Source organism: Polyodon spathula, chromosome 18, assembly GCF_017654505.1.
Source record: "Polyodon spathula isolate WHYD16114869_AA chromosome 18, ASM1765450v1, whole genome shotgun sequence".
Classification (NCBI taxonomy): domain Eukaryota; kingdom Metazoa; phylum Chordata; class Actinopteri; order Acipenseriformes; family Polyodontidae; genus Polyodon; species Polyodon spathula.
Window position 1 is genome coordinate 28,569,473 of NC_054551.1, and position 25,417 is coordinate 28,594,889.

At 36.6% G+C, this 25,417-nt stretch overlaps 1 protein-coding gene across 1 annotated transcript in view; it reads left to right on the plus strand.

Annotated features, from left to right (window-relative positions):
• b4galt2 (UDP-Gal:betaGlcNAc beta 1,4- galactosyltransferase, polypeptide 2) overlaps nucleotides 1-25,417 on the plus strand; it is an 86,330-nt gene that overhangs the window by 46,537 nt on the left and 14,376 nt on the right. The window contains exons 3-4 of the mRNA XM_041277023.1: nucleotides 2,405-2,640; nucleotides 24,724-24,911. Of these exons, the coding sequence (XP_041132957.1) occupies nucleotides 2,405-2,640; nucleotides 24,724-24,911 (424 nt within the window). The remainder of the gene's footprint in view (nucleotides 1-2,404; nucleotides 2,641-24,723; nucleotides 24,912-25,417) is intronic.

Genomic DNA, 25,417 nt, shown 5'->3' on the forward strand with positions numbered 1-25,417 from the left:
AATGAGGTTAAGGGAAATAATATTTTAAATTGTATTTTTGTGGGGGGATAAAAGTTTAAAACATGCTAAAATCCCAAACCGTCAGGTGCTGTTTTTCCTCATCGCGTCATAGTGAACCCTGCTGGCCAGGTGCCCAGTGAGCTCAGGGCTGGCCTTTCTTCTCCAGAGGCTGGTATCTCGCTGACATCTCTCGAGTTCCTGGGTGTAAAAGAGGAAGCTCGACACCCACTGAGCCTTCGGCTCTCCTGAGCTTTATGGGAAATCTGGGAAGGTGAGGAGAAGAAATTATTGGGCACACAAAATTTAAAAAACATAAATAATCTGCCATTTGTAATGCATTTACTTCAAATGAACCTTACCAAAAAAACAAACAAAACAAAACAAAAACAGCTAAACAACAACTTGAGTTGCGAAGGAATAAAAAGGAGTAAAAAAAAAAAAAAAAAAAAAGTATTTCAGTTTTTTCTTTATTTGCAGGAGCGTAAAAACAATAGCCCTTTGATTCCTCACAGCATCGCTTAGAAAGGGAATCTAAAGGAAGATATTCAGGAATATCTGGGCATTTGCTCAAAAAAACACGATTTCAATACTTCTGGAATGCCAATAGCTGAAAGATAAAGGAATGGTAATGAGATGGCGGTTGTGTTTCACATAGTAAAAAAAAAAAGATACAGAATTAAAACAAAATTTTGGCAGAAAGCTAGGCAACATTCTCCACGTCTCTGTTAACTTTGTCTAGCTGAGAAATGTGTTTCCTAAACCTTAAATCAACATACAACTCAACCGTCTATCTAATTTCTGTATCCACAGAGCAGGTATGACATAATCCTCTTGTTGATCTCACTGTTTAAAAAAACAAAATAACAAATGTGATTTAAAAAAAAAAAAGTCAAATGTTGATTCACCTGCAGTAGTTTAGCACCTGAGTGCAGTGTAGTGTATACAGCTACTTAAAGCAGGTTGTTAGAAATTGATCCCTGCAACTTTCTTTATTTTATTTTTATTTTTCAAAATAATTACAAAACATGAATGCTGCAAACCCTCAAATACATGCCCTTAAAGTCCTGAGCAATTGCAGTCCATTGTATTGATATATGCTTTTCTTGCAACAGTAATCTAGGAAGCTTTCCCCCGAGAATTGAACCGTTCTGTATGTACATTGATAGAATTAATGGGATTTCAAGATGTTCTGATTACATTTTATTTTTTTGTAATTGTAACAATTAGGAATAAATAATTATCTGGATGTATTTGGACAAACACATTTTTTGTATTTTAATTGGGTGAGTAAAAAAAAACAGACCAAAAACGTGTCATTCAGCTGAGGTTGAATGCTTATATTTCTTTTAGAAACCTTGGCTCGGTAGGAAGAGAATTGTTTCAGGGTCAGTATTTGTTGTTTTTAGATTGTTGTCACATTTGGCAGAAATCTTCAATAGCACCTTATGAAGAAGTTATTATAGTAGTGAATTTAACTTGGAAGCACTAGGGCTAACCAAGGCCATGAAACAAAATGCATTTTTATTGACAACCTTAAGTATGTTTTCATTTTGTAGTCGAGCAAATGGTATTTCTTTTTGTTTGGGTTTAAAAGTGATCTGGAAATACTCAGGACCAAGCAATCTACAGAGCTTTAGATTGTCTGTAGCAAGTTTATAAAGTTAACATAAAAAGAGCAAACAGTAAACAGTAGTTACAGCTTAAGAGTAATGATGACCCACACGTTTTTTGTCTCATGAATTAATGGACATACAGCAATTTCTGCGATAGTGTATAATTGTTGATTAAGTGCTGATCATGTCTTTTTTGCTGCTTTAAATTATAACCAGCAAGAATGCTGACATGCAAGTTATTATAATGACATATTGCCAGTATGCATACAGCATTCATCTTCAGAACTGGGCTCGAAGAAACCTAATTGCAAGATACCTGTAATTAGGCAGACAGCATTGAGCCTTAAATGGTTATGGTTCTTTAAAGGTTAATTCTTCTTCTTAATGTGCAACTAATGAGCCCGACTCTACAACAGGTCATGCTTGCTGCCAGAGTAATAATACCTTAGTTTTGACAGGGAACCGTTTTTTTATGAAGGAAATTAAATACAGTTCCATGCGGTCTATCCAATTAATCTCATTGTAGAACCTGGAATGGTTCGAACTGTGATTTAAATTGGAGCTATTATATCCCTTGCCACACTAAGTAGATGTGGTACACTATCTGGTGGTCACTGGGAGGAGTCATGCCAACAAAGCCATGATAATATTTTAAATGGTTTGGGCATTTTTAAATGTGCTATGCTTTTTGTATGTTACGGTTCTTGCTGGAGCAAAATGAAACTTGAGAATGACCACCACTGTAATAGCCATTTCTCACAACCTGCTTTCCTATGATTTTGTTTATGTAGTTGGCCGCTTGCTTATCGAGTTCAGCTCTGCCATGACGCTGGAGAGAGTGCAGAAGGAGAACCCGGACGTGACAAACGGGGGGAAGTACAGTCCTCCGGATTGTAAAGCCAAGCAGAAGGTGGCCATTATCATCCCTTACCGGCACAGAGACCACCATCTCAAGTACTGGCTGCACTATCTCCACCCCATTCTTCGTCGACAGAAGATTGACTATGGGATCTTTATCATCAACCAGGTCAGTGCATACACATTTACAAACACCGCATCCTCAACTTGCTCTAGTTCTGTGTTATAGGAGGCTCTTGATTGCAGTTTGAAGTGTTAACTTCCATCTTTTGTGAAATCTGTGAAGCAAAGTGTCACTGGTTTGATTTCCCTTCCCACCTTTTAGATACAATAAAAGGATCTGGCAATCAATTGTTGTATCCTTAAAGTTGCACAAAACAGATAAGTTTCTGGTTCCAATTAATACTTTACAAAAATGAAAAATAAGTTTGTCTCCTGTTGTACAATGCAGATGACTACAATGTAGGTGCTTTACCAGTTTTTGCTCCAGTGCAGAAATCATCCAACAGTGGATACTGTTTTTAAAATGTTTAGAAATCAGTTATAGCGCTACACAACAGAATCAGGGAATGAGTCCACTGAAAGCTAAAGAAAACTATTTATAAAAGGCAGAAAAACAAGGTCAAAAAATACAACAATACAGGTTTAGTAGAGAATCTGGACAGACTGCAGACACCCTGGGAATCCTGTTATTTGGACTGAGCCTTCGGCATAGCAGTGCTCGACCAGGGTCTGTGCTAAAGTCTTCCTTTTGAATCACAATCAAAAATCATTATCAGTTACTATCGGAGCCTGCCATCTGCACGTTATTAACCTGATTCTCCTTTGCTGTTTTAATGCATCCTGGATTTTATGGTGCAGACACAGTTTACAAGGGTTTGTGCTGAAACTAACAGAATTAATACGATACATTATATATTGTGTAATATGTCTTTTCTATATCTTGTTATCTTTGATCCAAAGTCATTTCAAACTTATTTATGGCAGAAGCACATCAGTAACATTTTGTAAAAAATGTAATTTATAGCCCCAGCTTTGACAAGAGTAGATCTGGTAATTGATCAACTCACCAAAGCTATTGTCCTTTAAAGTATTTTCAACATCTGTTGACTTCCAAGCAATATTCAAGAAACAACATTATATACACAGTTGTGTGCCAGATGGTAGACTGGTTTGGATAAAGGGGTTAACTAAAAATGCTGTTAAAGAAATTCCTAATTTTACTCTCTGAGCTGTCAACAAAAAAGCCAAGGATCTTATGGAAAAATATATTTATATACAAAAACTTTAACTTCATCATGCAAAACTACAGTACACATACTTGTATTTCTTGAAAAGTAAAATGCAAATAAAACAGTTGATGCATGTCATTCAAAAAGCCATAAAAAAAAAAGATTGCAATAGATATCAATAATAGTTCCAGAAGTAAGAGGTAAAAATTACATCAGCAGGCATTGCTCGTATCTCCTCAATTCATGGTCTGTAATTCTGTGTGAGACCCTCAATACCGATTCCTTTAATGAGCTCACATTTATTTCTCTTTATATTTACCCTCTTTATCCTCCACAAATCAAATCTTGATGTACTTTGTTGGTTTTATGTCTGTGCTTACCATTGTTATTATCTGAAAGTTACTGTGAGCTTTTTAATGAAAGACCATACAGTTCTCTATTCTGCTTTGCTCCCTTCTCTGCTGTAAGATTTATCACAACACATTTGTCTACTTCACCATATAGTTTAGTGTTTCAAGTCAAGTGAAATTAATTATCTGCATCTTTAACCTCCTATCGTGTACCTCAGTAATTAAAAATGTCTAGATTTAGATTTTGCCAGGGGACTCTTGGAATAGAATGTGGAATACCTATAGCAATGCTTTTTATGTGTTCCAGCTTGCTGTTAAAACAGTTCAGAAACTAAAACCTACCTTCCCCTTGTGTTCAGTAAAACCCAGTGTTGCAGTTTATAAAGAACGGCTTTGTGACTGATCAGTCCTACTTCATGTACTCCCAAAGATGAAAACATTTGTTATATCAGCTGTAAAACCACAACAGTGATATCACCATAGCATTCCATATAATTCCTTGATTAAAACTGAATATAAATCTTTGCTTTTTATGGGAAGATGAATAGAAAGATATTAATGTATTTTTTTGGTGTCACCCTTCATTCTTCTATATATATATATAAATTAAATTGAGTATATATATATATATATATATATATATATATATATATATATATATATATATATATATATATTACATACACACACACACACGCACACTCAAATAATGGCCATCAATATAAAGATCTGTAATCTGCTTGCCTGGAAGGGGCAAAGGGGAATAATCTTGGTCTGCAAGCCTACTGATTCTGCAATCCTGTCTTACCAGTTTTTTCATGATGGCTTACCCTGATCCTGTCAGCTGAGCTGGAGACTTTCTGATTCGGATTTGGTGAGAACAAAGAGAGAAAAAGACTTCCTCATTTTTTGTGCTTCTGGCTGAAAATGGAACCTAGTCAAAATGTATTGTTATGCTGTCTTCCGGAAACGACCATTTCTTCAGCTGTGGCTGCTTCGGTTTGGGGGCTTGATTCACCCTCACACCCGCCCTTCCACCCTCACACCCAACCATTTTTCGGATTTCAGTCAAAGTAGCGGCTAATTATTAAAATGGTTTAGGATGTTCATAAGAACCTCTTCAATTTAGTTTTTAGTTGTGTTACATTAAATATTTTTAACAAAGTGTTCCCCAAATACAATCACACCCATATTTCTAACCATGTTTACCTGCTTTATATTTTGTAAAAAGGAAATTGCCTCATCTCTCTCATCCATGGCAAGACTTGTAGCAGCCTGTAATATTATTTGAATTTTCATAAACAAACATGTACTCTAAAATGAATGTGGGTAGGTGGAGCTTTATTATTATTATTATTATTATTATTATTATTATTATTATTATTATTATTATTATTATTATTATTCCCCTCTCCTGTGGATGTGGATGTGGATGAGGGTGGGTGGGTCATGTGAGTAGTCCAGACCCAATGAGAAATGTGGCAAAGTGCCTACCCTGTGTGTATTTTGTGTTGTATGTTATGTGTTAATGTTGGTGTATAGTCATTGGTACACGGGATATAAACGGGTCTGTGTAACACGAGTGTTTAAAATGTGTATTTATATTTAGGTTCAAGGATTGCACAGTAATTCACATGCAAGTAAAATGTAATAATATGTGAGCACAGGGAATTGCACTTTTTTAATTCATGTGCAGTTGCACCGCGACTCCAATTGAATGATTGATTAGCAATCGAGTCTCGGTACAGCTGCATAAAAGCAGCATGTTTCACTCACTCTGGGTTGTTGTGTGTTCAGTGAGTGGAGAACGGTATTGGAGATAGTGGTAATAATAATAATAACAGGAATAATAAGTCAAATATCTGCTCACCGTGTTTTGTTTAGTGTTAGTCAGTTTTGTTTGTCTGTTTTATTTTGGCTACCAGTGCTGTGTCCTGTGTTTTTGTTTCTCTTACAACTGTTTATTTTCTGACAGTCTATTCAATTATTAAATGCTGAGCGAGACCATTCGCTCAGCTCCACCAAACTCCACCTCTCTGTCGTTTATTTCCTGGTTCCTATTTCTGGTCTGACGTCCCAGACTCCGGCTGTCTTTGTGACAGAAACTATAAACATCTACAGTTGCTAAGGAATAAAAAAACAAACAAACATTTTTTTTCAGAAATTAAACATGTCTACTAGTATCAGAATTTAATGTTGCTATACGATGTACCCTGGCGCTAGAATCTAGCGCCATAGCGCCAAATTTACACCTCTGCCTGAGAGAACTGCTGTTTGAGATTTTAGGGCTTGTTATGAACCTCATTATCCATGACAAAATCACAACAGGTTGACCTTACCAACCAGGGTGCTTACTTGAAACAAATCTTTGCATTCCACTGTTAGTGAACATATCTGAGATATGTAAATAAGTGTGAGCACTATAGGCATTCGTTACAGCTTTAGTTGATCCACATGTGACCTGCTTTCTGAAAGTGTGTCATTGTTTTACAGTACCTCTAAGTAAGTGTGAATCTGTTTGAATTGTTTGGATTAAACTTCCAATTGCTTGAAATGTTGTTGATTGACTTGGGTTTAAAAAGTAACATCTTCGTTATGCTCTGCTTTGTACAGAACCGACAGTATGCAGCAATGCAATTGACGTCACCCACTATGACCTTGGCCTCTCTCAACATCTGTATTTATTCAAGATGTTAACTGACGTCAGTCCATCATCTTCTTTGACAGGCCGCTGCAGAAAGAGCTTGCTGGAAAAGGATTAGGTCCCTTTTTTTGATTAGTTTTTGTATTTATCAAAGGAACAACAATGGTTACATAAGCCCTTGTTTCATCCAAAGAGCAGGTATGGACCGTATCAAAAGATAAGCCTCTTAAGGAATGAAGATGGTGGAGGTTTAGAAGGTAGAGTAACTGACAAACAAACAAAAACACCCTGGCTTTATGTACCTCTCTGCAGGGATACAGTGATCTGACGCTATGGGTTTTTGGATTAGGAAGCTCTGTGACCCCTGTACTTATTCCATTCTTGCTTTGTGTCCATAGAGCACGTCGCTGATGTCAATAAAACAACTTTCTAGAGCATCTTATTCATAAAGATTCATTTTAAGTCATGCATAACTTTCCACACTCAATCATACAGTAGTGCTTAAAAGAAACTTAAATATAATTAGATAGACCATAGACAAGAACAGTTTGTTTGTTTTTTTGGGGGTTTTAAATTTTATATTTAATAGAACTGGGCAGCCAGTAGAGAAGAGAAACACAAGTGATCTTTAATGGGAAGTGGGATGAACAAGGAATTTTGTGGCTTTAGTGAATGGTGAAAAGTGCTAGCTGTAGACACACTGAGATGGTGCAGCAGCAAAAGTTCCTTTTTTTTTAAACTCTTTGGATTCAAAAGTTGGAAGAATATTGACACATCCACACAGAGCAGGAGTAAATGGTATGAAGTTAGGTTAGATTTTGTAATACTCAAACAACACCACTTAATGATACTTCCATTTAATATATATATATATATATATATATATATATATATATATATATATATATATATATATATATATATATATATAACCAGCACACAGTAATTTGTAAAACATAATTGACAGGCGTTTACCGCAAAAATGTTGGTTGTTTATGAAAACAATAATAAAATTTATTCTAAAACAAAATTCTGCAGTGATGTGTCCCTACACAGGGGTCTTGTGTGTCATTGTGTGTAACACACATCATCATATCATAGTAGTATCTGGTAGGGGTGGTGGTGGTGGTGGTGGTGATTAGCTATGGATGGTGAAATTTAGCCATGCCAGAATGTCAGCCTATTTTAGAATTACATCAGTTGTTGGTTAGAGCTTTTTTTGTAGAATAGAAGTACATCTTAGCATCTGTGTTATATTATTGAAGTAAGCTCAGACCAGTTGGCTACATCATCAAGGACAAATGTTCTTGACAGCACTTTCGCAGGGTGCAATTCCAAAGGTGGGTTCATTTCTTATCAAGGATATGTATCCTAATCGGCATTCTTCAGGGTACGATTTCAAAGACAAGTATACTAATTAGCAGTTTAGCAGTGAGGATGTGAGGGAATGTGTTAAAGTGATTCAGTGAGGGTCCTCCTAAGGGGCATTTTGGATAACTGGCTGGGATAGAATCACTTTATGTTGAATTAAGGTGTCATGAATGATTTACTAAAATTAAATTAAGACCTCAAGTGTTTTCCAGGTAGGTTTGTGACTTGCATTGAAATCAATATGTAGGACTTTCGGATGCTTTATATTTATGCATTTATTTGAATAGCGCTCATGAAAAAGTTGTCCTGGTTACAGTGGAGCACGATACTTGCCATTGTCCTGACTGGAACATAGAAGTGCCGCTGTCAGATCATTCAAATGTGTGTGATTCGAGTGAGGCTGGTAAAATGGAGGACAAAAAGCTCCTCCAAATGAACGAGGCCTGGCATGTCTGCTGAACACCCCATGCCATCAGGTCCAAGGCTCCCTGTCACTGACCACATTATTTTAGCGTGACGTTGTGTTCCAGGATACTATGTGCAAGGTTCTCCAAGCTTTTTATTCCAAATCATCATTAGCACTTTTTATTCAGAAAGGAAAAAATGCACCCAGACTTGAGGGGCTAATGCAGTTTCATATTCATTTTAAAATTGTAGCAGGCGTTAATTATCCTTTCCTTGCCACTAAGAAGCTTGTAGACTCTTACCATTGGCTTCTAATGTACTTGAATAATAAAATTAAAAAATACCCTCATGCTTAGCATTCCGCTGAGGGGTAGCCAGCTCAAAAATCAACTTGCATTCAATTTAAATAAAAGCGTAGTTTATACGACACTGACAAATACCTGTAAAATGTTATTTGTTTTCTACAGATTACATTTCTTGACCTTCACTTTTTCTTTATGCCATTTGATAATTATTATTTATTGTTACCAAAACATCATATTCAGGATAAATAACATTTGACATCTGTCATTGTATAATAAATAACAAACTGGTAAGGTTAACGCTGAGACTGAGCTTAAAGTTTGCGTAATAGATTTGTAATACAAGATTTTGGAACTATCCTGAATTGCACCCTTCCCTATAAAAATTGTGTATATTTAACCCATCTAACATTTGCTTTTTATATACAATGTATATTGGTATGAACTGGGGAATGCACTTTCTTTGAACTCTGTAGCCTTGAAATAACATTTTAAAGTAAATTGCCCATACTTCATGGATCTAAGGTCCAGTTCCCTCTGGAAACAGTTTCCAATGATTTCTTCCCTGTAGTAGCTGTGATTTCACCCAAGCACAGTTGTGTAACAGATGAAGAGAATGTCTCTGGTGAATTCATTCTTTTCAGGTTATGATCAAAATATTTTATCTTTGTCACAATTAGTAATTTTAAAATATTTTATTTATTTGTTTAATTCTCCAATAATCCCATTAAGAACAAAAACACAAAAAAGGGATGAACAAAAACATATGGTATGTATTTTTAAAAAAAATAAATAAGAGCTAAGTTACTAAACAAGGTTTTCCACCATTCTGGATGAATGCCGGAATACACACATATATCAATAGAACTGCTTGTACAATTGTGGTGAATCTTGGTTTGGATGTTGTTTTGTTTTTGAGAGTGTCCGCGTTTGGGGATATATGGAGGTTCCCATTCTACTGTGTCTGTCAGTTTGTGCGTATATCACCCTTAAACAGTAAGGTCATAGTACCATACTTTGCTCCAGCTTTGCTCTAATTTTGTATTTCCAGTTCTGGCTGTTGCTCTGCTATGTGACCCATTGGCCTCTGGCTTTTTTCCAATACATCCTTTACAGTTCTGATACTGTGCATTGGACCTATTCTTGTCATGGGTCTGAATGCCATACAAAACATGGGTGATGTATATTGCTTATATGTAATGCTGTGTGTGGTTTATGACAGACAACTACTGTTTGTCACAGTGGGTGGAGGTTAATATGTTAATGGGTTAGGAGAGAGGTGCAAGGGGAGCTGACGAATGAAGCTGTTTTTGCTGAGGTTTGATTTTTTTTTGTTCTTCTTGGGATTGAAAGATTGGCAGCATCAGAGCTGTGAATGGAGAGATCAGGATGAGGGCAGGTGGAGAGAAGGTGGTTGCCAAGAATCAGCTGGTCTGTTAACCCTCATAAGGTAACTTGTGTTCTTATACACATTTTCATTTGTTCATGTATTCCAGTTGGTTATGTTTTGTTTTATTGCTGGGGTCCGGTTGGACCCCCTGTTACCAGGAAAGTCTGAAGTGTCCTTATGAGAGTTAATAACAGCAACCTGCCACTAAGCACATTAACACATTTTTTTCTCTATTGACCTGTGGTGGAGATTAAAGTGACATGCTGCTTTTAGATTAGCTTTAGCCCTTTGATCAGGGGCTGTTTTTGTGGCACTGCATTAGACAGCCAGATATTCACCTTCTTGTCTTGTAGTCTTGTTGATGCCCAGCATAATACTAAAATATATAAATAATCTGTACAGTTGATATAGGGGATTTTGTAAATCAGTATTTTATCCCTTTATTGTTATTATTTACCAAAGTGTTAGTCCAGAGCTTTTAAACCTTTTTTTGAAACTGTACCCCTTCTGTCAGGAGGTTTCAGCTAAAGTACCCTTTACAATTTCCGCTCACTGAATGGTACCACAGTTGCAATGAAAGGCAGAATAATCTGATTAACACATTTTTTCCCCTGTTTATTTAATATATCATTTTTCACAACTGTCTGGGGCTGAAAAACTGCTGGTTTAAGACAGAATACCAAACATTTGGAACTTAATTACATGTCTTTGGATGCACAGAATTAAGACAGTATTAAGGAATCACTTCAGAAACACTCATATTCACTATCTATTCGGCAAATTCATTATACTTAATATAAAGTGGTCTTTAAATGTTTATCACGTTACCATTTACATCCCATCTCAGCATAATTGTGTACCATTTAAAATGTTTACAACATCAAAAACATAATTTCAAGATAAAACTATAATTCCTAACTATTATAGATTTTTTTATTTTATTAAAGCTCAGTCGAAATTGTGCATGCGTACAGGTGGAAAATGTGGACATGATAGATTTTGTGTATTTGTTTTCATTTGCTAAAGAAAGATTACATAATTATACACAGTGTTTTAGAGAATATATAACACTATTTTTATACATTATTTTCTTGTATTTTTATTTGTGCATTTGAGTCGTCCTGCGTAGCCCCTATGACCTGTAGAAGTACCCCCCTGTGTTAGTCGATTAACCAAGCAAAGTCTTGACATTGTAAAGGGATAAAGTTGTTGCTTGTCTGTAAACGTGTCAAAATGTTTGTAGATTAAGAAGTGCTTAGTAAAAGAAAAAATGTGGTAAATGTGGTAAAAGATTCTGTAGATGTTCAGTTGCGATATTTTCAGTACAGCATTGCCACCGTTGTGTGTGGTCATGCAAATAGGTCATCCCTGGAGCCAGCATTACACTTCAGCCATCAACACCGAGCCAATAGGGAATCCACATTACCTGGAGGAAAAGCACTGAAGGCTTGTATGTTACAGTGAAGCTACGTCTTGGTCCCCACCACTGTCTCATTTTATCTTGGCGAAAGCCGAGTCCAATATTTGCATGAAGTAAATAACAGCTACTCTCATGTAATAAAAACACTAGCCTCTATGTGTTGCGTACCAGTATGTGTTTGTATAAATCTCTCTTGAGAGATTCTCAAATCTGTTTGAGTTTTCTCTCATCTTCACTGTCAATAAGAACTTGCAAATCACAGTGACTCATTCCCTCAAGGTAGCGACAGCTATCAGTGTGCAAGAGACTGTTAAGCAGAATTAGAGGGATGGAGAGAAATATGAAGTAATTACAGAGATGTTTATTGATGGGGTCCCAGTTAAGAAATTAACTTGGAACACCAAGATTGAACAGATACCAAACCAGGGCTTAATTTTCAGGTTTTCTGGTGCATGGAACATGTGCTTCCCACAGAAGAAGTGAATAAACTTGTACAGGGTGCTTTTAGATTTCTTCATTTTAACCTTGCTAAATCTTGTGAGACTTCACGATTAAACTGTTTACTTGCACTGTTGAGGGTCTGCAAGTCTGATATAATATAAAGGTGCCTAACAAATAAATTAATAATAATGTAGGGGTTATCAGTTACTGTGCACAAAAAAAGCTTAGGGAAGTCCTGCTGAAAAAATAAAGCTCCAGTTAGCATGACCTTCTCTATTGTATTACAAACCTCAAACCAAACTTCAATGCCGTTGTCTGAAACATCCTAGTTGTACAATTGTTGTTTTCTCAGTCTGTAACCTTCGTCTCATTTCTATTCTGCCAGCACCTTTGAGAAGCAGCAGCCTTATCTGATCAGTATTAATGTTAGCGAGTAATAGGGAGTGAAGCGAGAGCCATTGAGGTTCTGACAACAGTGCTGACGTATAGAGGCCTGATAACATGCACAGCTAAACACTCCAACAAACAAATTCACTTACACATGTAGCAGTAATTAATGTTTGTGTAAGGGATGGCTGAGATGCGTTGCATTTTAATTTCATAAAGAACTACTACTGGTTTATTTTCTTTCAGGTTGTCAAAAGTAGCTTCCATATTTAATGGTCAATCAGTCATAACTGTACAGTTGTTTACAAGCTAGGATGCTAAGGTGTCTACTCTACATTCTAAACAAAGTGGGGCTGGAGGTTGAAAGGTCACAAGAATGTGGAAGGCTGTTCAGTCCCAGCAAATAGGATAAAGCCAGGTGAAGTCAGATTTACTGTATGGAAATATAACTCACAATTGGAGCGACACAACCTAGAACCACTCAAAGGTTGGAAAAAAACATAAAGGAAAAAAAAAGAAAACGCTATTAAAATGAGACACTTCTTACCCTGTAAAGGAAGCTTTAACAATGTAGACTTTTTTCCAAGGCAGAGGATTCTGTCAAACCACGATGGTAGTTTAGTGGTCTGGTGCTAATCATCTGGTTCTTCCACCTTCAAAGTTTCAAAGTTATGTGTTAACATTTTCCTCTGTGTCAAATAAAGATAATATTGGAACCGAATATGTTAACAACTAAGCACGCTATCTATTTCTGATCCCTGTGGTTAACCTAATGAGAGTTGAACCTCACCGCCTAATGTTATTGTGTTTGTTCAGAAAAACATTACACATGGCTTAAAAAAAAAAATCCCTTAGAAATAAACTAATTTACTGATAGCAATTTTTGAGCATTATTAAAACTGTACAGTATATTCACTCAGAAAATCTTATCGATTTCTCCCACTGTAGCTATTATTGTTTCATCTGTGCAAGGACACGTCCCCTTGTTTAGGACACCCTTAAAAACCCTTCTTTACTTAAAAACCATGTTGTTAGAGAAGAAAGCTTTGGAATGGACCTTTCTTCTTGAACAAAGAATGTCATAACAAATCACCCCTGAAGCCTCTAATATCTATAGTTTTATACACTGTGGGTCATATTCACGAAGCATTTACCACAGTGCTCAAGTTTGCACCATTTTATTTGTAAAACAAAAACCAAACTGCCAATGTTACAGAACTACAATATAAAGGGTAGTTTATGAATGATAAAGGCAAACTACTTGAATAGAAGATTTTCCTTCGCAGCAGACTAATGGGGTTCTCAGGCCTATAGTTAACATACTGAATATAAATGCTCACAGATATACTTAAACAGTTTATTGTTACATCTTTTTTGTAGCAGAAGAAGAGAACACAGATGCACTGTTGCTGTAAAACTTCGTCAGTGTGTTCTATGTGGTATTCGCTGCGCTATGTCTTACTGACGTATTCCTAACATCCACTAGAGGCAGTGTGTAGTAAGAGAACAGGCTAACATCTGAGTTCCAATACACTGGTACATGTAGTGCAACCATTATTCTGGGAACTCTGTTGAGAGAGCAAGGTTGCCTTTAACTTTAGATGATGTTATGACTAAATACATTCGTTAAAACGATAACAAAGGGGGGAGCTGATTTGAACTCTGAAGCTCAATGAAATTTATACCTCTTGGTAGAAGTGGTGCTAATCCTTTTTTTTCCGGATCACATAAGAGATGTATTGCAATCTGTAAAATCAACCATTTAAGAAAAAAACAAACAAACCCAAAAAAACTGTTGTGTTCTAGTGTACAGGCTGACTGCTTTTAGCCTATTGTATTACAGCTAACACTAAAATTCTGGCAGGCAAAGGTATTAAAATTATATATATATATATATATATATATATAGTTCTCATGGCAGGGCACGTGGCGATTTTGCCGTAAAAACGTGCGGCTACGATGCTAACGAAAGGGGTATACCCCAACGCGTCTAGGTACGCCCTACCATTAGGTACCACTAGTTCCACGGTGATGCTGAGCGGTACCACTCAAATCAAATCCAGAGTGATTTTTTTTTCTGGCTACTGCGTGGTACCGCCGGTGAATTATCTAATCACAGCCAAGTGCTGACAACACGTGCTTGCCAGGAAAAATTGTGAATGTCCACGCACCCTGAACTGTTTGATCCCTCCCATATTTTATAAAAGGACAGGGAAGTCAGTATTTTATACATCGCCCCTGATAAGCATCCTTCCTGTCTTTTTTCACTACTATTTTTACTAAGTAACTGTCAGTAAAAGGATATATTTTCTAACACTTTAGTAGTAGACTACTTGCTGTCAGCAATGATTGTATATTTCTTTGCAGTTCAGATTGCTCATTTCATACACCTGCATATAGATGACAGAAAAACAATTTTGAAAAACAAGCCCTATAGAATTAAAGTGTGACGAGAAATACTACTATTGTAGTTTCCAGTAGACTTTTGAGATACCATTTTGTAGTTTCTTTGCATGATGTTAAATAAAATATCGAAATTATGTTTATATAGGGTTTTTTAATTTTTTTATTATGTGTGCATCCTATTGTTCTCCTAGGTGATGTAAAATATGTTTAAGTACATTGTCGACGGTGTGGTACTGACCTACTATACCGCGTAGTATATAACACTTCTGTGTGTCCAGGTGCACCATGAAAATGCCTGGAGATGCTGCGCCACGCCGCACCTGTCTTGGGCTTAACAGGATTTAAAATGTAGGTCATGACCTCATAGTTTAACCTTGGAGGAAATCTGTAAAATTTTGACTCCACAGAAGTATTAAAGGATTTCTAATGTTTTCTAATACATTCAAAAATAATTTAAGAAAAACATAATTATTTGCAGTCATTGGCCATCTGTGGGAGGCTGTTTATATAAAGCTTCCTACAACTAGCTGATGCCTGCTGGAAGCCTAATACATAATCACAATGCCACAAAAATCAATTGCTACTGTAAGTGATTGAAACGGTAATTAACTAGTTACAGTACATTGAATCCACTTTTTTTTTATTAATTGCAGCAATAATACCAACCCTGGCCTAGTATGCTTAATTGTCTAGCAGGTGTCATTGCTTAATATATATTTTATAAATACAAATTTAAAAAGTGCCTAGATTCTGGACAAGAATTCAGCATTCTTCTATTCATCTACAGTGTCCTTGGAGTTATTATGTATTGCTTCTTATAAATTAAGTAGAGTATTGAATTAATTTTCTGATTCATGTGGAACTTCAATCATGTTGATGTAACTTTCCAAAGAGGTGTTAAATTAATAGGCAGTTTTGCCAGTTAGAACTCCAAGGACACACGTACAGTACTTGTCAGCACTGTTCACAAGTATTTCCGTTGAGAAGTTGGTAGTCTGGGACCGTAATGTCCTTCAGAAAGGAAGCGTTTTATGAAGGCAAGCCCAGGGGACACAGCCCAAAGGTTACGAGAGTTTTGCAAATACAAAGGAGCAAGAGAGCCCCTGTCTCAGCAGCTACAGGGAATTAGCCTTGTTAATGACTTCGAAACAGAGGTCTCCATTAAATCTCCTCTCCTTCCTGCCAGCTCTCAAATGAAAATGATTTCCATCAGAGCCACCATGCCAATTCAGATCAAGCGTGATCAACCGAAACAAAGTTTAATGGTGTGGACTGAGGAATATGGCCCTGTTCACAAAGCTACTTTAAAAATGTTTTTATTAAAGATGTTTTTTAAATAATGAAACAAAATTTGGCATTCATGAAACTTCTCTTTTTGTAAAGCATCCAACCACAGCATAGAACAGCTTTAATTATGAAATGAAATGAATCAAAACTGTCTTTTAAAATAACACACAAATCTGAGTAGAGACCCATGTATCTCACTGTTGCATTACATTTTAAAGCATCAAATTAGGGCTGGGTGAACTAGTTCAGAAAAATGTGATTGCATTAAACTATCAACAGTTTAACAATATTTGCTGCCTCGAATTCCCCCCCCACCCCTAACACCCACACCAGAACCTGTTAGCAGCTACCAGTTAAGTGTGATATTCTGATGTCTAATCTAAATCAGTGATCATTTTTGAAATGCTGCTGTGCCTTGATAAAGTTAACACATGAGCAGGTTTGTATTGCTTCTAGGCATACAGTACAAAACAAGCCAGTTTTCTTTTCAGCAGTTTGTTTCTTAAAGAAAAACCCTCTCTTTGGAGTTTATTGATCTTCTGCAGGAAGCACCATGTGGGGCCCATAGACATTTGTGAGCACACAGAGTACATGAAATATAAAAACATATATAAAACAATTATACAGTGAAACAACCATGTTAGAGGGATGTCTGTTGTCATAGAAATAAACCCAACAGTCTGGTAAATAGAAGCAAGAAAAAACACTGCATATTTAGACCCTGCACATTTAATAAGTGAAAAATCATATACTGCCTCTCAACAACTATTTCAGTTGTTATTTTTGTGGTACTTTTTCCTGTCCTTCTTCCATTGCACACAGTAATACAGTACAAGAACACCAGCGACTGACCGTTCCACAGCATTGTGCGAATTCAAATGTACGTATTGTATCTCCAGCTGCTAAGCCACTGAAATGGTTATTCCCCAGTTTCAATGCATTGAATGCAATTTTCGAGTCATATAGAAAAGGGAGGACCTTATCTGCAAATGTGTTTTCTCAATAATGCTTGACCTTCTTAAGCATTGTGAAATTGAGGTCAAGCCTGTGTAATTATAAACGTGATCGGAGTTAAATTAAACTCACTGGAAATATATTTTAAATGTCCTTTACTTTTTTTCAAGAACTACACAACAAATTTCTAACGGAATCAATTGTTGGGCCAACCCACAGGTTGCCAAGCAACTTAAGAAGCAAATAATCAAATACAGGGAACCAAAAATGTGGTTGATACACAGTGCCCTTACATCTGCTACTGGACTTGAGTTGAAATCATCTTGAAATCGATTTGAAATCCTTCTTGTTCATTTCCATCATCAGCAGATTGATATGAATAAGTTTTGACACTCGACAGTACTAGTTTGAAATACAATGTGTGTATGTATGGAAAATATTAGTGCTGGGACGAACATATATTAATATTCGTTAGAATATTTGCTCGTTTTTCAAAAAGTAATAATAACCATTATATTGCTCTTAACGCAGGCAGAGACAGCAAGCAGCAAGGACAGAGGGCGTGGTCGCGGCCCCTGTGTGTGTGTGTGCCTTTATTTTACAGCAAGACCTTACAATATGTAACATGTTAAAATAGAAAAAATATCCTAGGAGTAAAGAATAAGCTGTATAGGACTTACTTTACCCCAGTGAATTAACTACAAAACAAAGGATGCCAAATAACAGTTCAAGTTAAATGTTGTTTTGTTTATTTCCAAAATAAATAGTACATAAAGTTGATAAAACATTTTATTCATTTTTTCATTCCTTGCCATTGCTGTTTCTTCACAGTAAACGGTGGCCATAGATGCGATTTCACAAAGTGATAGCATGAGGTTTACTTGTGCCTTTTTGTAGCTGAACAAGCAAACGAAAACCTGAAATTTAACTTTAACGCTTCAAATAAAACAAACATCCCAAACACGGGGGAAAAAAAACTCAGTTTTCATTCTCGTTTATTACATTCCATATAACAGAAACTATATATGTGTATATATATATATATATATATATATATATATATATATATATATATATATATATATATATATATATATATATATATATATACACACTACACAGCATTTTCAGGAAGTTTAACCAAGGCATTTCAGAATGACGTGCTTGTTTTTTTTCTGGCAGGAGCACAACACATTTTTGTCCCAGGTGGCTTTCCATAGAGAGAACTATTTGTGCGAGCATATAATCTAGTTTTTGTTTACTTTTAAATAGAGGCTCAAGAGCTGCTTTGTTGGTTCTGGTATTTGTTTGGATATTTGTCCCAGCACTAGAAAATACTGGATTCATATAAAAATGGTAATTAAACTGCACATGGAATCGGCGACAGTCCATGATTTTTATATTTCAAATTGAGTTTTACAGACTTGTTTTATGGCACACTAGGCAAAATAAATAAAATAATTCACATGTACAAGAGTGAGTGAGCACAGAAGCTTTTTCAAAAAGCTCTTTTCTTTTTCCTTTGCAATTTGTTTTGTTTCTTTCATTGACATGTGCTGTGCCATTGCTCCCAGATTTATTTCACTTTCTTCCACCATACATACTGTATACTACACTGTGCAGTGTTGGTTTCTCACAGGGCAACATGCCTAAGTTACCCAACAACTACTTTGCTGTTTTCCTTTGTCCAAGCAAAATTAGCAGCGCCATACAAAATTGTACATTACTGTATAAGGCTCAAGGATTGTAATTATTTGTGGAGTTTTCTTGATTGTGAATGTCATTACATTATGATTCAGTTATAATTCAATGATTTGATCAGATTGATTGAACAGACCCTGGTCCTATAATGAAGGTTTCCTATCAGCAAACACATTAGCAGTGTAAAATCAGCTGCACCTATTTTACTTTATTCAGTGTTCACAGTCTGACACCTGCCACAATGCAATGTAGCTTACCAACGTTCGTTTTCTTTAAAAAGCATTAATCAAATCATCCAGATGTGTCTGACATTGTATTCTACCACCAGTCAGAGCACAGTCCTGGTCTTGAGAAATGATCATGATACTTAAAGAAGCTAGGTTTACGAAGTAGCCCAGCCGCGATGCCACATGTCTCTTCTGCGTAGATTTGTAGGTGTTTAAGAATGAGCTGGCAAGACGAATTGACTTCCCACAACTGACCATGTCCTTCCTAGAACCTACTGAGCACGCACAAGCGCACACACATAGTTACAGTATGATAAGGAGCTGTTTACTGTATATGAACTGAATAAATGCACATATTTAGCAATTTCGGAGATACATTTACAGTGTTCACTTCTGTTCTTCCTCTGATATACTGATATACAAGCTTGCTTTATACCTGACTTAGTTACATGAGTCTTTAGCAATCATTTCCTCATTACCACTGTTCCTGGTTATAGTGCTTCATTCCTCAATAACTCTTCCAGCATTCTGTCTCTCCCAGCCACTTCTAAGTTCCTTCTTTTTGTTTCTGATTATATCATGCAGTGAGCTCATGCAACCTCATATATCTGTTAATTAAAAAATGAATAAGGCTATGTGAGGCTAAATCTCTTACAAGAACATGCATGTGAGTATTGGAGATTTAAAAAAAAAAAAAAAAAAAAAAAAAAGCCTGACTTGGAAATAATTCAAGGAAACACTTTTAATAAAACATAAGAAGTGGACAGTTTGACAGGTCAGGTTTAAAGGAGAAGAATATCTGTTGTTTCAAGATGCTACTGAACGACTTGTGAGGATGCTATTTAAAATGTAGAATGTGTGAGTAACATAGCATCCATCCTTCCAAAGTACATCTGGTAATACTGTACATTACATTTTCCAAAAAACATTTCTTTATTTATTTACATCAGTTTTTATAGTTTTACGTTCATCTTTTACATTGATTTGCACATTCCAATTTATAGTTATAAACCTCTGACAGAATTATTTTTACAATACAAGTTTGATTTGCACTTCTTAGTATCAGGTTGTCACTCTTTCACTATCTTATAACACCTGAAGAGTCTGTAGTGCAACTTTTTCATCCCTGCTTGCTGTGGTAAACAAAAAAAACAAAAAAACATTTGAATGATTGAGGCTTAGTTAATACAGAATAACTCATGCAACTGACTTTCTTACTCTGGGCAGGTGCACAGCTGTAAAAATAAACGTTTACCAGAACATTTAGTGCTGAGAGAGCGCCTCTGATTGTTTGTAATTGTCATTTTGTTGCATTTTTCAAAGCCTTAACCCACCAGGACTCGAGCAAAATGTGCTGTATTACTCTGTGCTCCTTTTGAACTGCAAAAAGAGATGTTCGCTTGCCTGTTTAATCTAATCTGCTGTTTCAGTAAATCTGATTCTTTTGTTTGCTTAATTCTTAGTGAATGCTTTGGGCATGGCCATTGTCCCTCTGCATTCTCTGTTCCAATTACATTTTCATGTGGTTATAATTAATGAAATGTATATTTTATTATGGTAGTTTTTTTATTTAATACTTTTTGAAAAAAAGAAAATCAAATCTAACAAAATCATTAAAATCCTCAATCCATTTATGAACAATTAACTTTTTTATGTGTCAACAATAGCGTGCGAATGCTAATTTAAACTGGCTGGGGACTAAAAGAACCTTCAGTCAAAATGATTGTGAAGCAGGTGCTCCATTTATCTCAATATAAGCTCGGCTTTGGCAGCAATGAACTTAAACAACAACACAAAACAGGGATCTGTAGATTAGCAATAAAGAGTATTCTGATTTTATCCTTTACCCTAATGCCTCCCAATTTGGTTATATGGGGACTGGACAAAACATGTAAATGCTTGCAGTAGGTAGCCCATGCCTTTGTGTGTAGAGCTTTCTGTCAGGGTTATTCATACCTCCCTTGCATATTCCCCTCAGTGCATATTGCATTGCCCTGCATCATCTTGTTGGAATCGTTTCTTTGCTTCGTTAGAGTTTAGAGCACACAGTTGTTGGAGATGAGAAAGCAATGCTGGTTGCAGGAGAGTCTTGTCTATATCTTAGAGGCAGCATTAAGAAGCACTCATGTCCAGGATCCAAAGAGAATGGGGAGGAGAAGCCAAGCTGTCCTTTCAGCCAGTGATATGAGAGACAGCACTTTAATAAAGTCGTTTACTGTCTCTACTAGTACATTACACATCAATTATCTATAACCTTAGAGAGGTTTCTTTTAATCTTTTTCTCTTATCCAGTTAAACTGTCTTAACAGCATGGCTGTGTGGAATCAGTTACCAACTGCCACACCGTCTGGAATTATATCTACCACCAGGAGCACCTTTTTAGTGGAAAGAGAGTCAGAGACATGACGGACAGTATGTTGTAATAACCTGATAACTATGGCCTTTGGTCCATATCTTTTCTATCGGTAACCTGGAAACACGATTGGCTTAAAACCTAAGGATAACAAAATACTTACTGGTAATTTACAGACGCATAAATAATACATAGTGTCGGCCCCCACCATTACCTGGTATTGGCAGTTTTGTGTTATATTGTAGGCCCTTTGTCTTATTCGTGGCTACCTTACTTTCCCTACCAGTATGTAATCTCTGTCTGTCTGTTAAAATACAGCATACAAAATTCTCAGACTGCAGCATAAAAAAAATAATAATAATTGGGCTGGTTAGTTAAACATATTCAGTCACACAAGACCCGAAATCCAAGCAAATCGAGACACAAGAGGTGAACGGGTAGGGTAGAGTATGCTAAAAACATTTTAAAAAATATAATCAGTGTCTTTCAATAATCCTGCAAATTTTAAATATTAGCTTTAATTTTTATTTTTAATATACTGCATCTATATGATTTTTTCTGTGTAGTGTAAGCTGGCTCCTTAATGCTTCGCTATAGCCACCAAGCATTAGAGGGTACATTGCTTTTCTCAGAGCTCCAGCTGACAAATTGAGATGGTCCAAAGACTTATTAGCGGAAGAGTTTTTATAGGAGCCTTTTATTAAAGCTTGCACAATCCAGCTAACCGCCTGCCTGCTGGTCCTTTAACATCTAATGAGGTTATTGGTAACCCAGTGGGGGTTCTGCTGCCAATATGAGAGCAGTTACTGTGCCGTTCAAAGGCTCAGGACCTCATTATGTTGTGAGATGATGACACATACTTTAGCAAACAGTTAAAGCAAATAGAAAAGTGTGGCTGGCTGGCTGCGTTCATTTCATTTTAACAAGATCTTGACGTTATTCTCTGCATATTCTGGTTTCTATCAGAGCTTGGGGAACATTCGCACAGCCATTTGCACGATGTGTCAATAGCACGATTTTTCCTTATCCTGTTAAAGATACCGTTTCAAGAGCTCCTGGTTTATTCTTAGATTGTTAATTTCTAGTTTGGTTGTTTTTTAACTGTTTTAGTCTTTAAAAACATAAAAGACAATTTCAATTAAAGTTACATTATGATATTGAAAAAGGAAAACATAGGAAGTAATGGCTAGTGCATTAAATGAAAAGATTCCATATTATGCACGCCCCTAAACCTAGACTGGATGTTGGCTTTTGTTGGGACTGCATTGGCAGTCGTTGCTGCTGATAAGGTTGGTCTGCTGAATGGCGATCAACTGGGCATGTTGCTGACAAGTTTGAGAGCAATCACTGAGAATGAATGACAGATTTAATTCTCATTTGCAGCGACGAGGAGATAGAAATAAATCAAGGTGTTGTTTAATACGTTTTAAGGCATAGCTTTTGAAACACTGCCATTGTGGGGCTTTCAAAGCATTATCCTAGCAACAGAGTGATTTAGATGACACTGTTAATTGCCCCACCTACTGTGTTCTGGGAATGCAGCATAGAAACCACTGCCTGCTGCAGATCAGCTCTGCCTGTAAGCGATAGACTATCCTTGACACATGTCTGCAAGGCTGTATGAAGTACCAGTCATCGAGTGGTTTCACTGTTAAACAGTGATTTTTAAAAAAATAAAAAATTGGGGGGGTTATTGTTTATTTTTAGAAAAAAATAAAAGCTATTGATTTAAAAAATATGTATTTCTAGTGTTAAAGCCGTTAACTTTACTAGGTGCCTCAGCGTGTGTTAAAAGTACCGCTTATTGAAACCAGGTGGCGTCACAGAACCAGCAGAAGAGCTGCACAGGCGAGCAAGAAGAAGGGTCAGGGAGAGAGTATTTCGGACCAGGCAGATGTTACTAGGGTTGTGTGAGGAGGGGGTAATAACTAGGTACAGATTGAGCAGAGATCATACTAGCCTTATATGTATGTAGGACTCCGGAAAATTCATATCATCACAAATTTCACAGAAATCGTGTATTTGACTGCCTACTGAGAAAAATCTGCTTTTTATTTTCCTTACAGTATTTTACATTACTCTTCACCTCCCCTGTTCATTTCATACTTTTATCAATTAGAAGCAGCGCTACAGTATCTGTACATGGTCCGGTGTCAGTGCCATACAATTGGTTACTACGGCAACGAGGTCAAACAAATACCGGGTTCATGATTGGTGAATTCCTCATACTGTACAATGAAGTAAACATGCGAGTCAGAGGCAGGATGTTTAAAATGTTGTTTTAGATATTGCTGATGTATTAGCTTGCAGTGTATGATTAACATTAAAAATGCAGACAGCTAACAAATCAAAAAAAGCCAAATTCATTTCAATAGAAGATTGTGTTCAGAGCTAAGAAAAGTGGACATTGCATGCAGATGGTGGGATTCTCTTGCTCAACTTGTGTCTTTGGATCATGTAAGAAAAGATACTACTGAGAAGCATCTTGACAGCGCAGTACACAAGAACAAGAAAATCTAACTTGAAGTTCACGCTAAGCAATTATCGAACAAGCAGGTCACAATCACAGGAATAATGCTAGTGCAATGGAAGTTTTCACATTTAGTCCCTTCAAATGTGCCTTTTTTACTAGTCCCAAGACAGAGTTTGATAACCACTCTGGCAGATGTCAAGATGTACCTACACTGAAAAACCTCTAACAATTATTACAAAAAGAAATCAGGCGATGCTGTTCCGTGTAAGTTTCTGGCATGGCTGTGCACATTTGTGTGCTGGGGAGAATTTGTCAGGTTTACTGCCCTTGAAGAAGAGAGTGCAAAGTTTCTTCCAGTCATTACATTGCTTGGGGTAGACCTATTTCTCCAAGCAGGCTTGTATTGTCACGTGGAATGAGCCATTGAAATCTAGTATGAAATGCCCTCTTTTACTTGTTTTGCTGTGCAGTACCTCCTCCAGAGATGTTCTCAGGGGAACAGTGTGTTGACAGGCTGGATGGTGCTTGTCACGTAGAGGTTACCTCAGTCAATCCCAGCCTAAGCTGTTTTCTTTGGAACAATGCAATAGTTTGAAATGAATTGTATCCACAGGGAAAGAGGAACATGTAATGGAAAAGCCACCCTGGAATGAATGCCTTTTTGGCTTTTGTGACTGAAGAGAAAAACATACTATTTAAACATAATATTTAAATGCATCCATAAATCTCTCAAATATCCAATTAGGTGTCGTATTTAAGAGCGATTCATTTGTTTCACGTTAAGGAAGTTAGAAATGAGCCTTTGCTTTTGGATTTCTTATGAGGAAATAGTGAAGTGCAAAACAAATCGAAAAGAAAAGGGGTAAAAGGGGTTGTTTTAACACAGAATTGCTTTCTTGTTTTCCCTAGTATGGGGAGGACACATTCAACAGAGCGAAGCTGCTGAACATCGGATATACAGAAGTCCTGAAGGATGCAGAGTATGACTGCTTCATATTCAGCGATGTGGACCTGATCCCCATGGACGATCGCAACCTGTATCACTGCTATGACCAGCCGCGGCACTTTGCCATCGCTATGGATAAATTCGGGTTTAGGTAAATAAAAAGTCTGACCAAATAGATAACCGACATTTGTCACTAACAAAAGTTGTGTGGTGGCTAGTCAAAAATAAAGTTTAACATGGCACTGTGTCAAAACTTTTTTTGGGACACAACTGTACATTACTTCCATTTGTGTCACCTCGACAGCACAGCCTGGTAATAACTGCCCGCTTTGTTCTTTGAAACTGAACCAGGAAAGCATCAATGAGACAAACCAATCTCTTTTCTGTGAGTGTCCTGAGAGATGCACAGACACTAAGTGGTGGCCTCAAGCGAGTGATGTGCGCAGCTTGGGCTGGAATTAGATTTGAATTGTGGGGCTGCTAGTTTTATAGCAGCTTTAAAGAAGTAACAAATAACAAAATGAATAATAACTGTGATGAAGCTAATTTGTTTTTTTAGTAATTTAGCAGTTTCAACCGAGCAAAGATCTTAATCACACATTTTTGTTATTTTGTACATTTTTTATAGCCCCTAGAATGTAAACGGTGCTATAATTA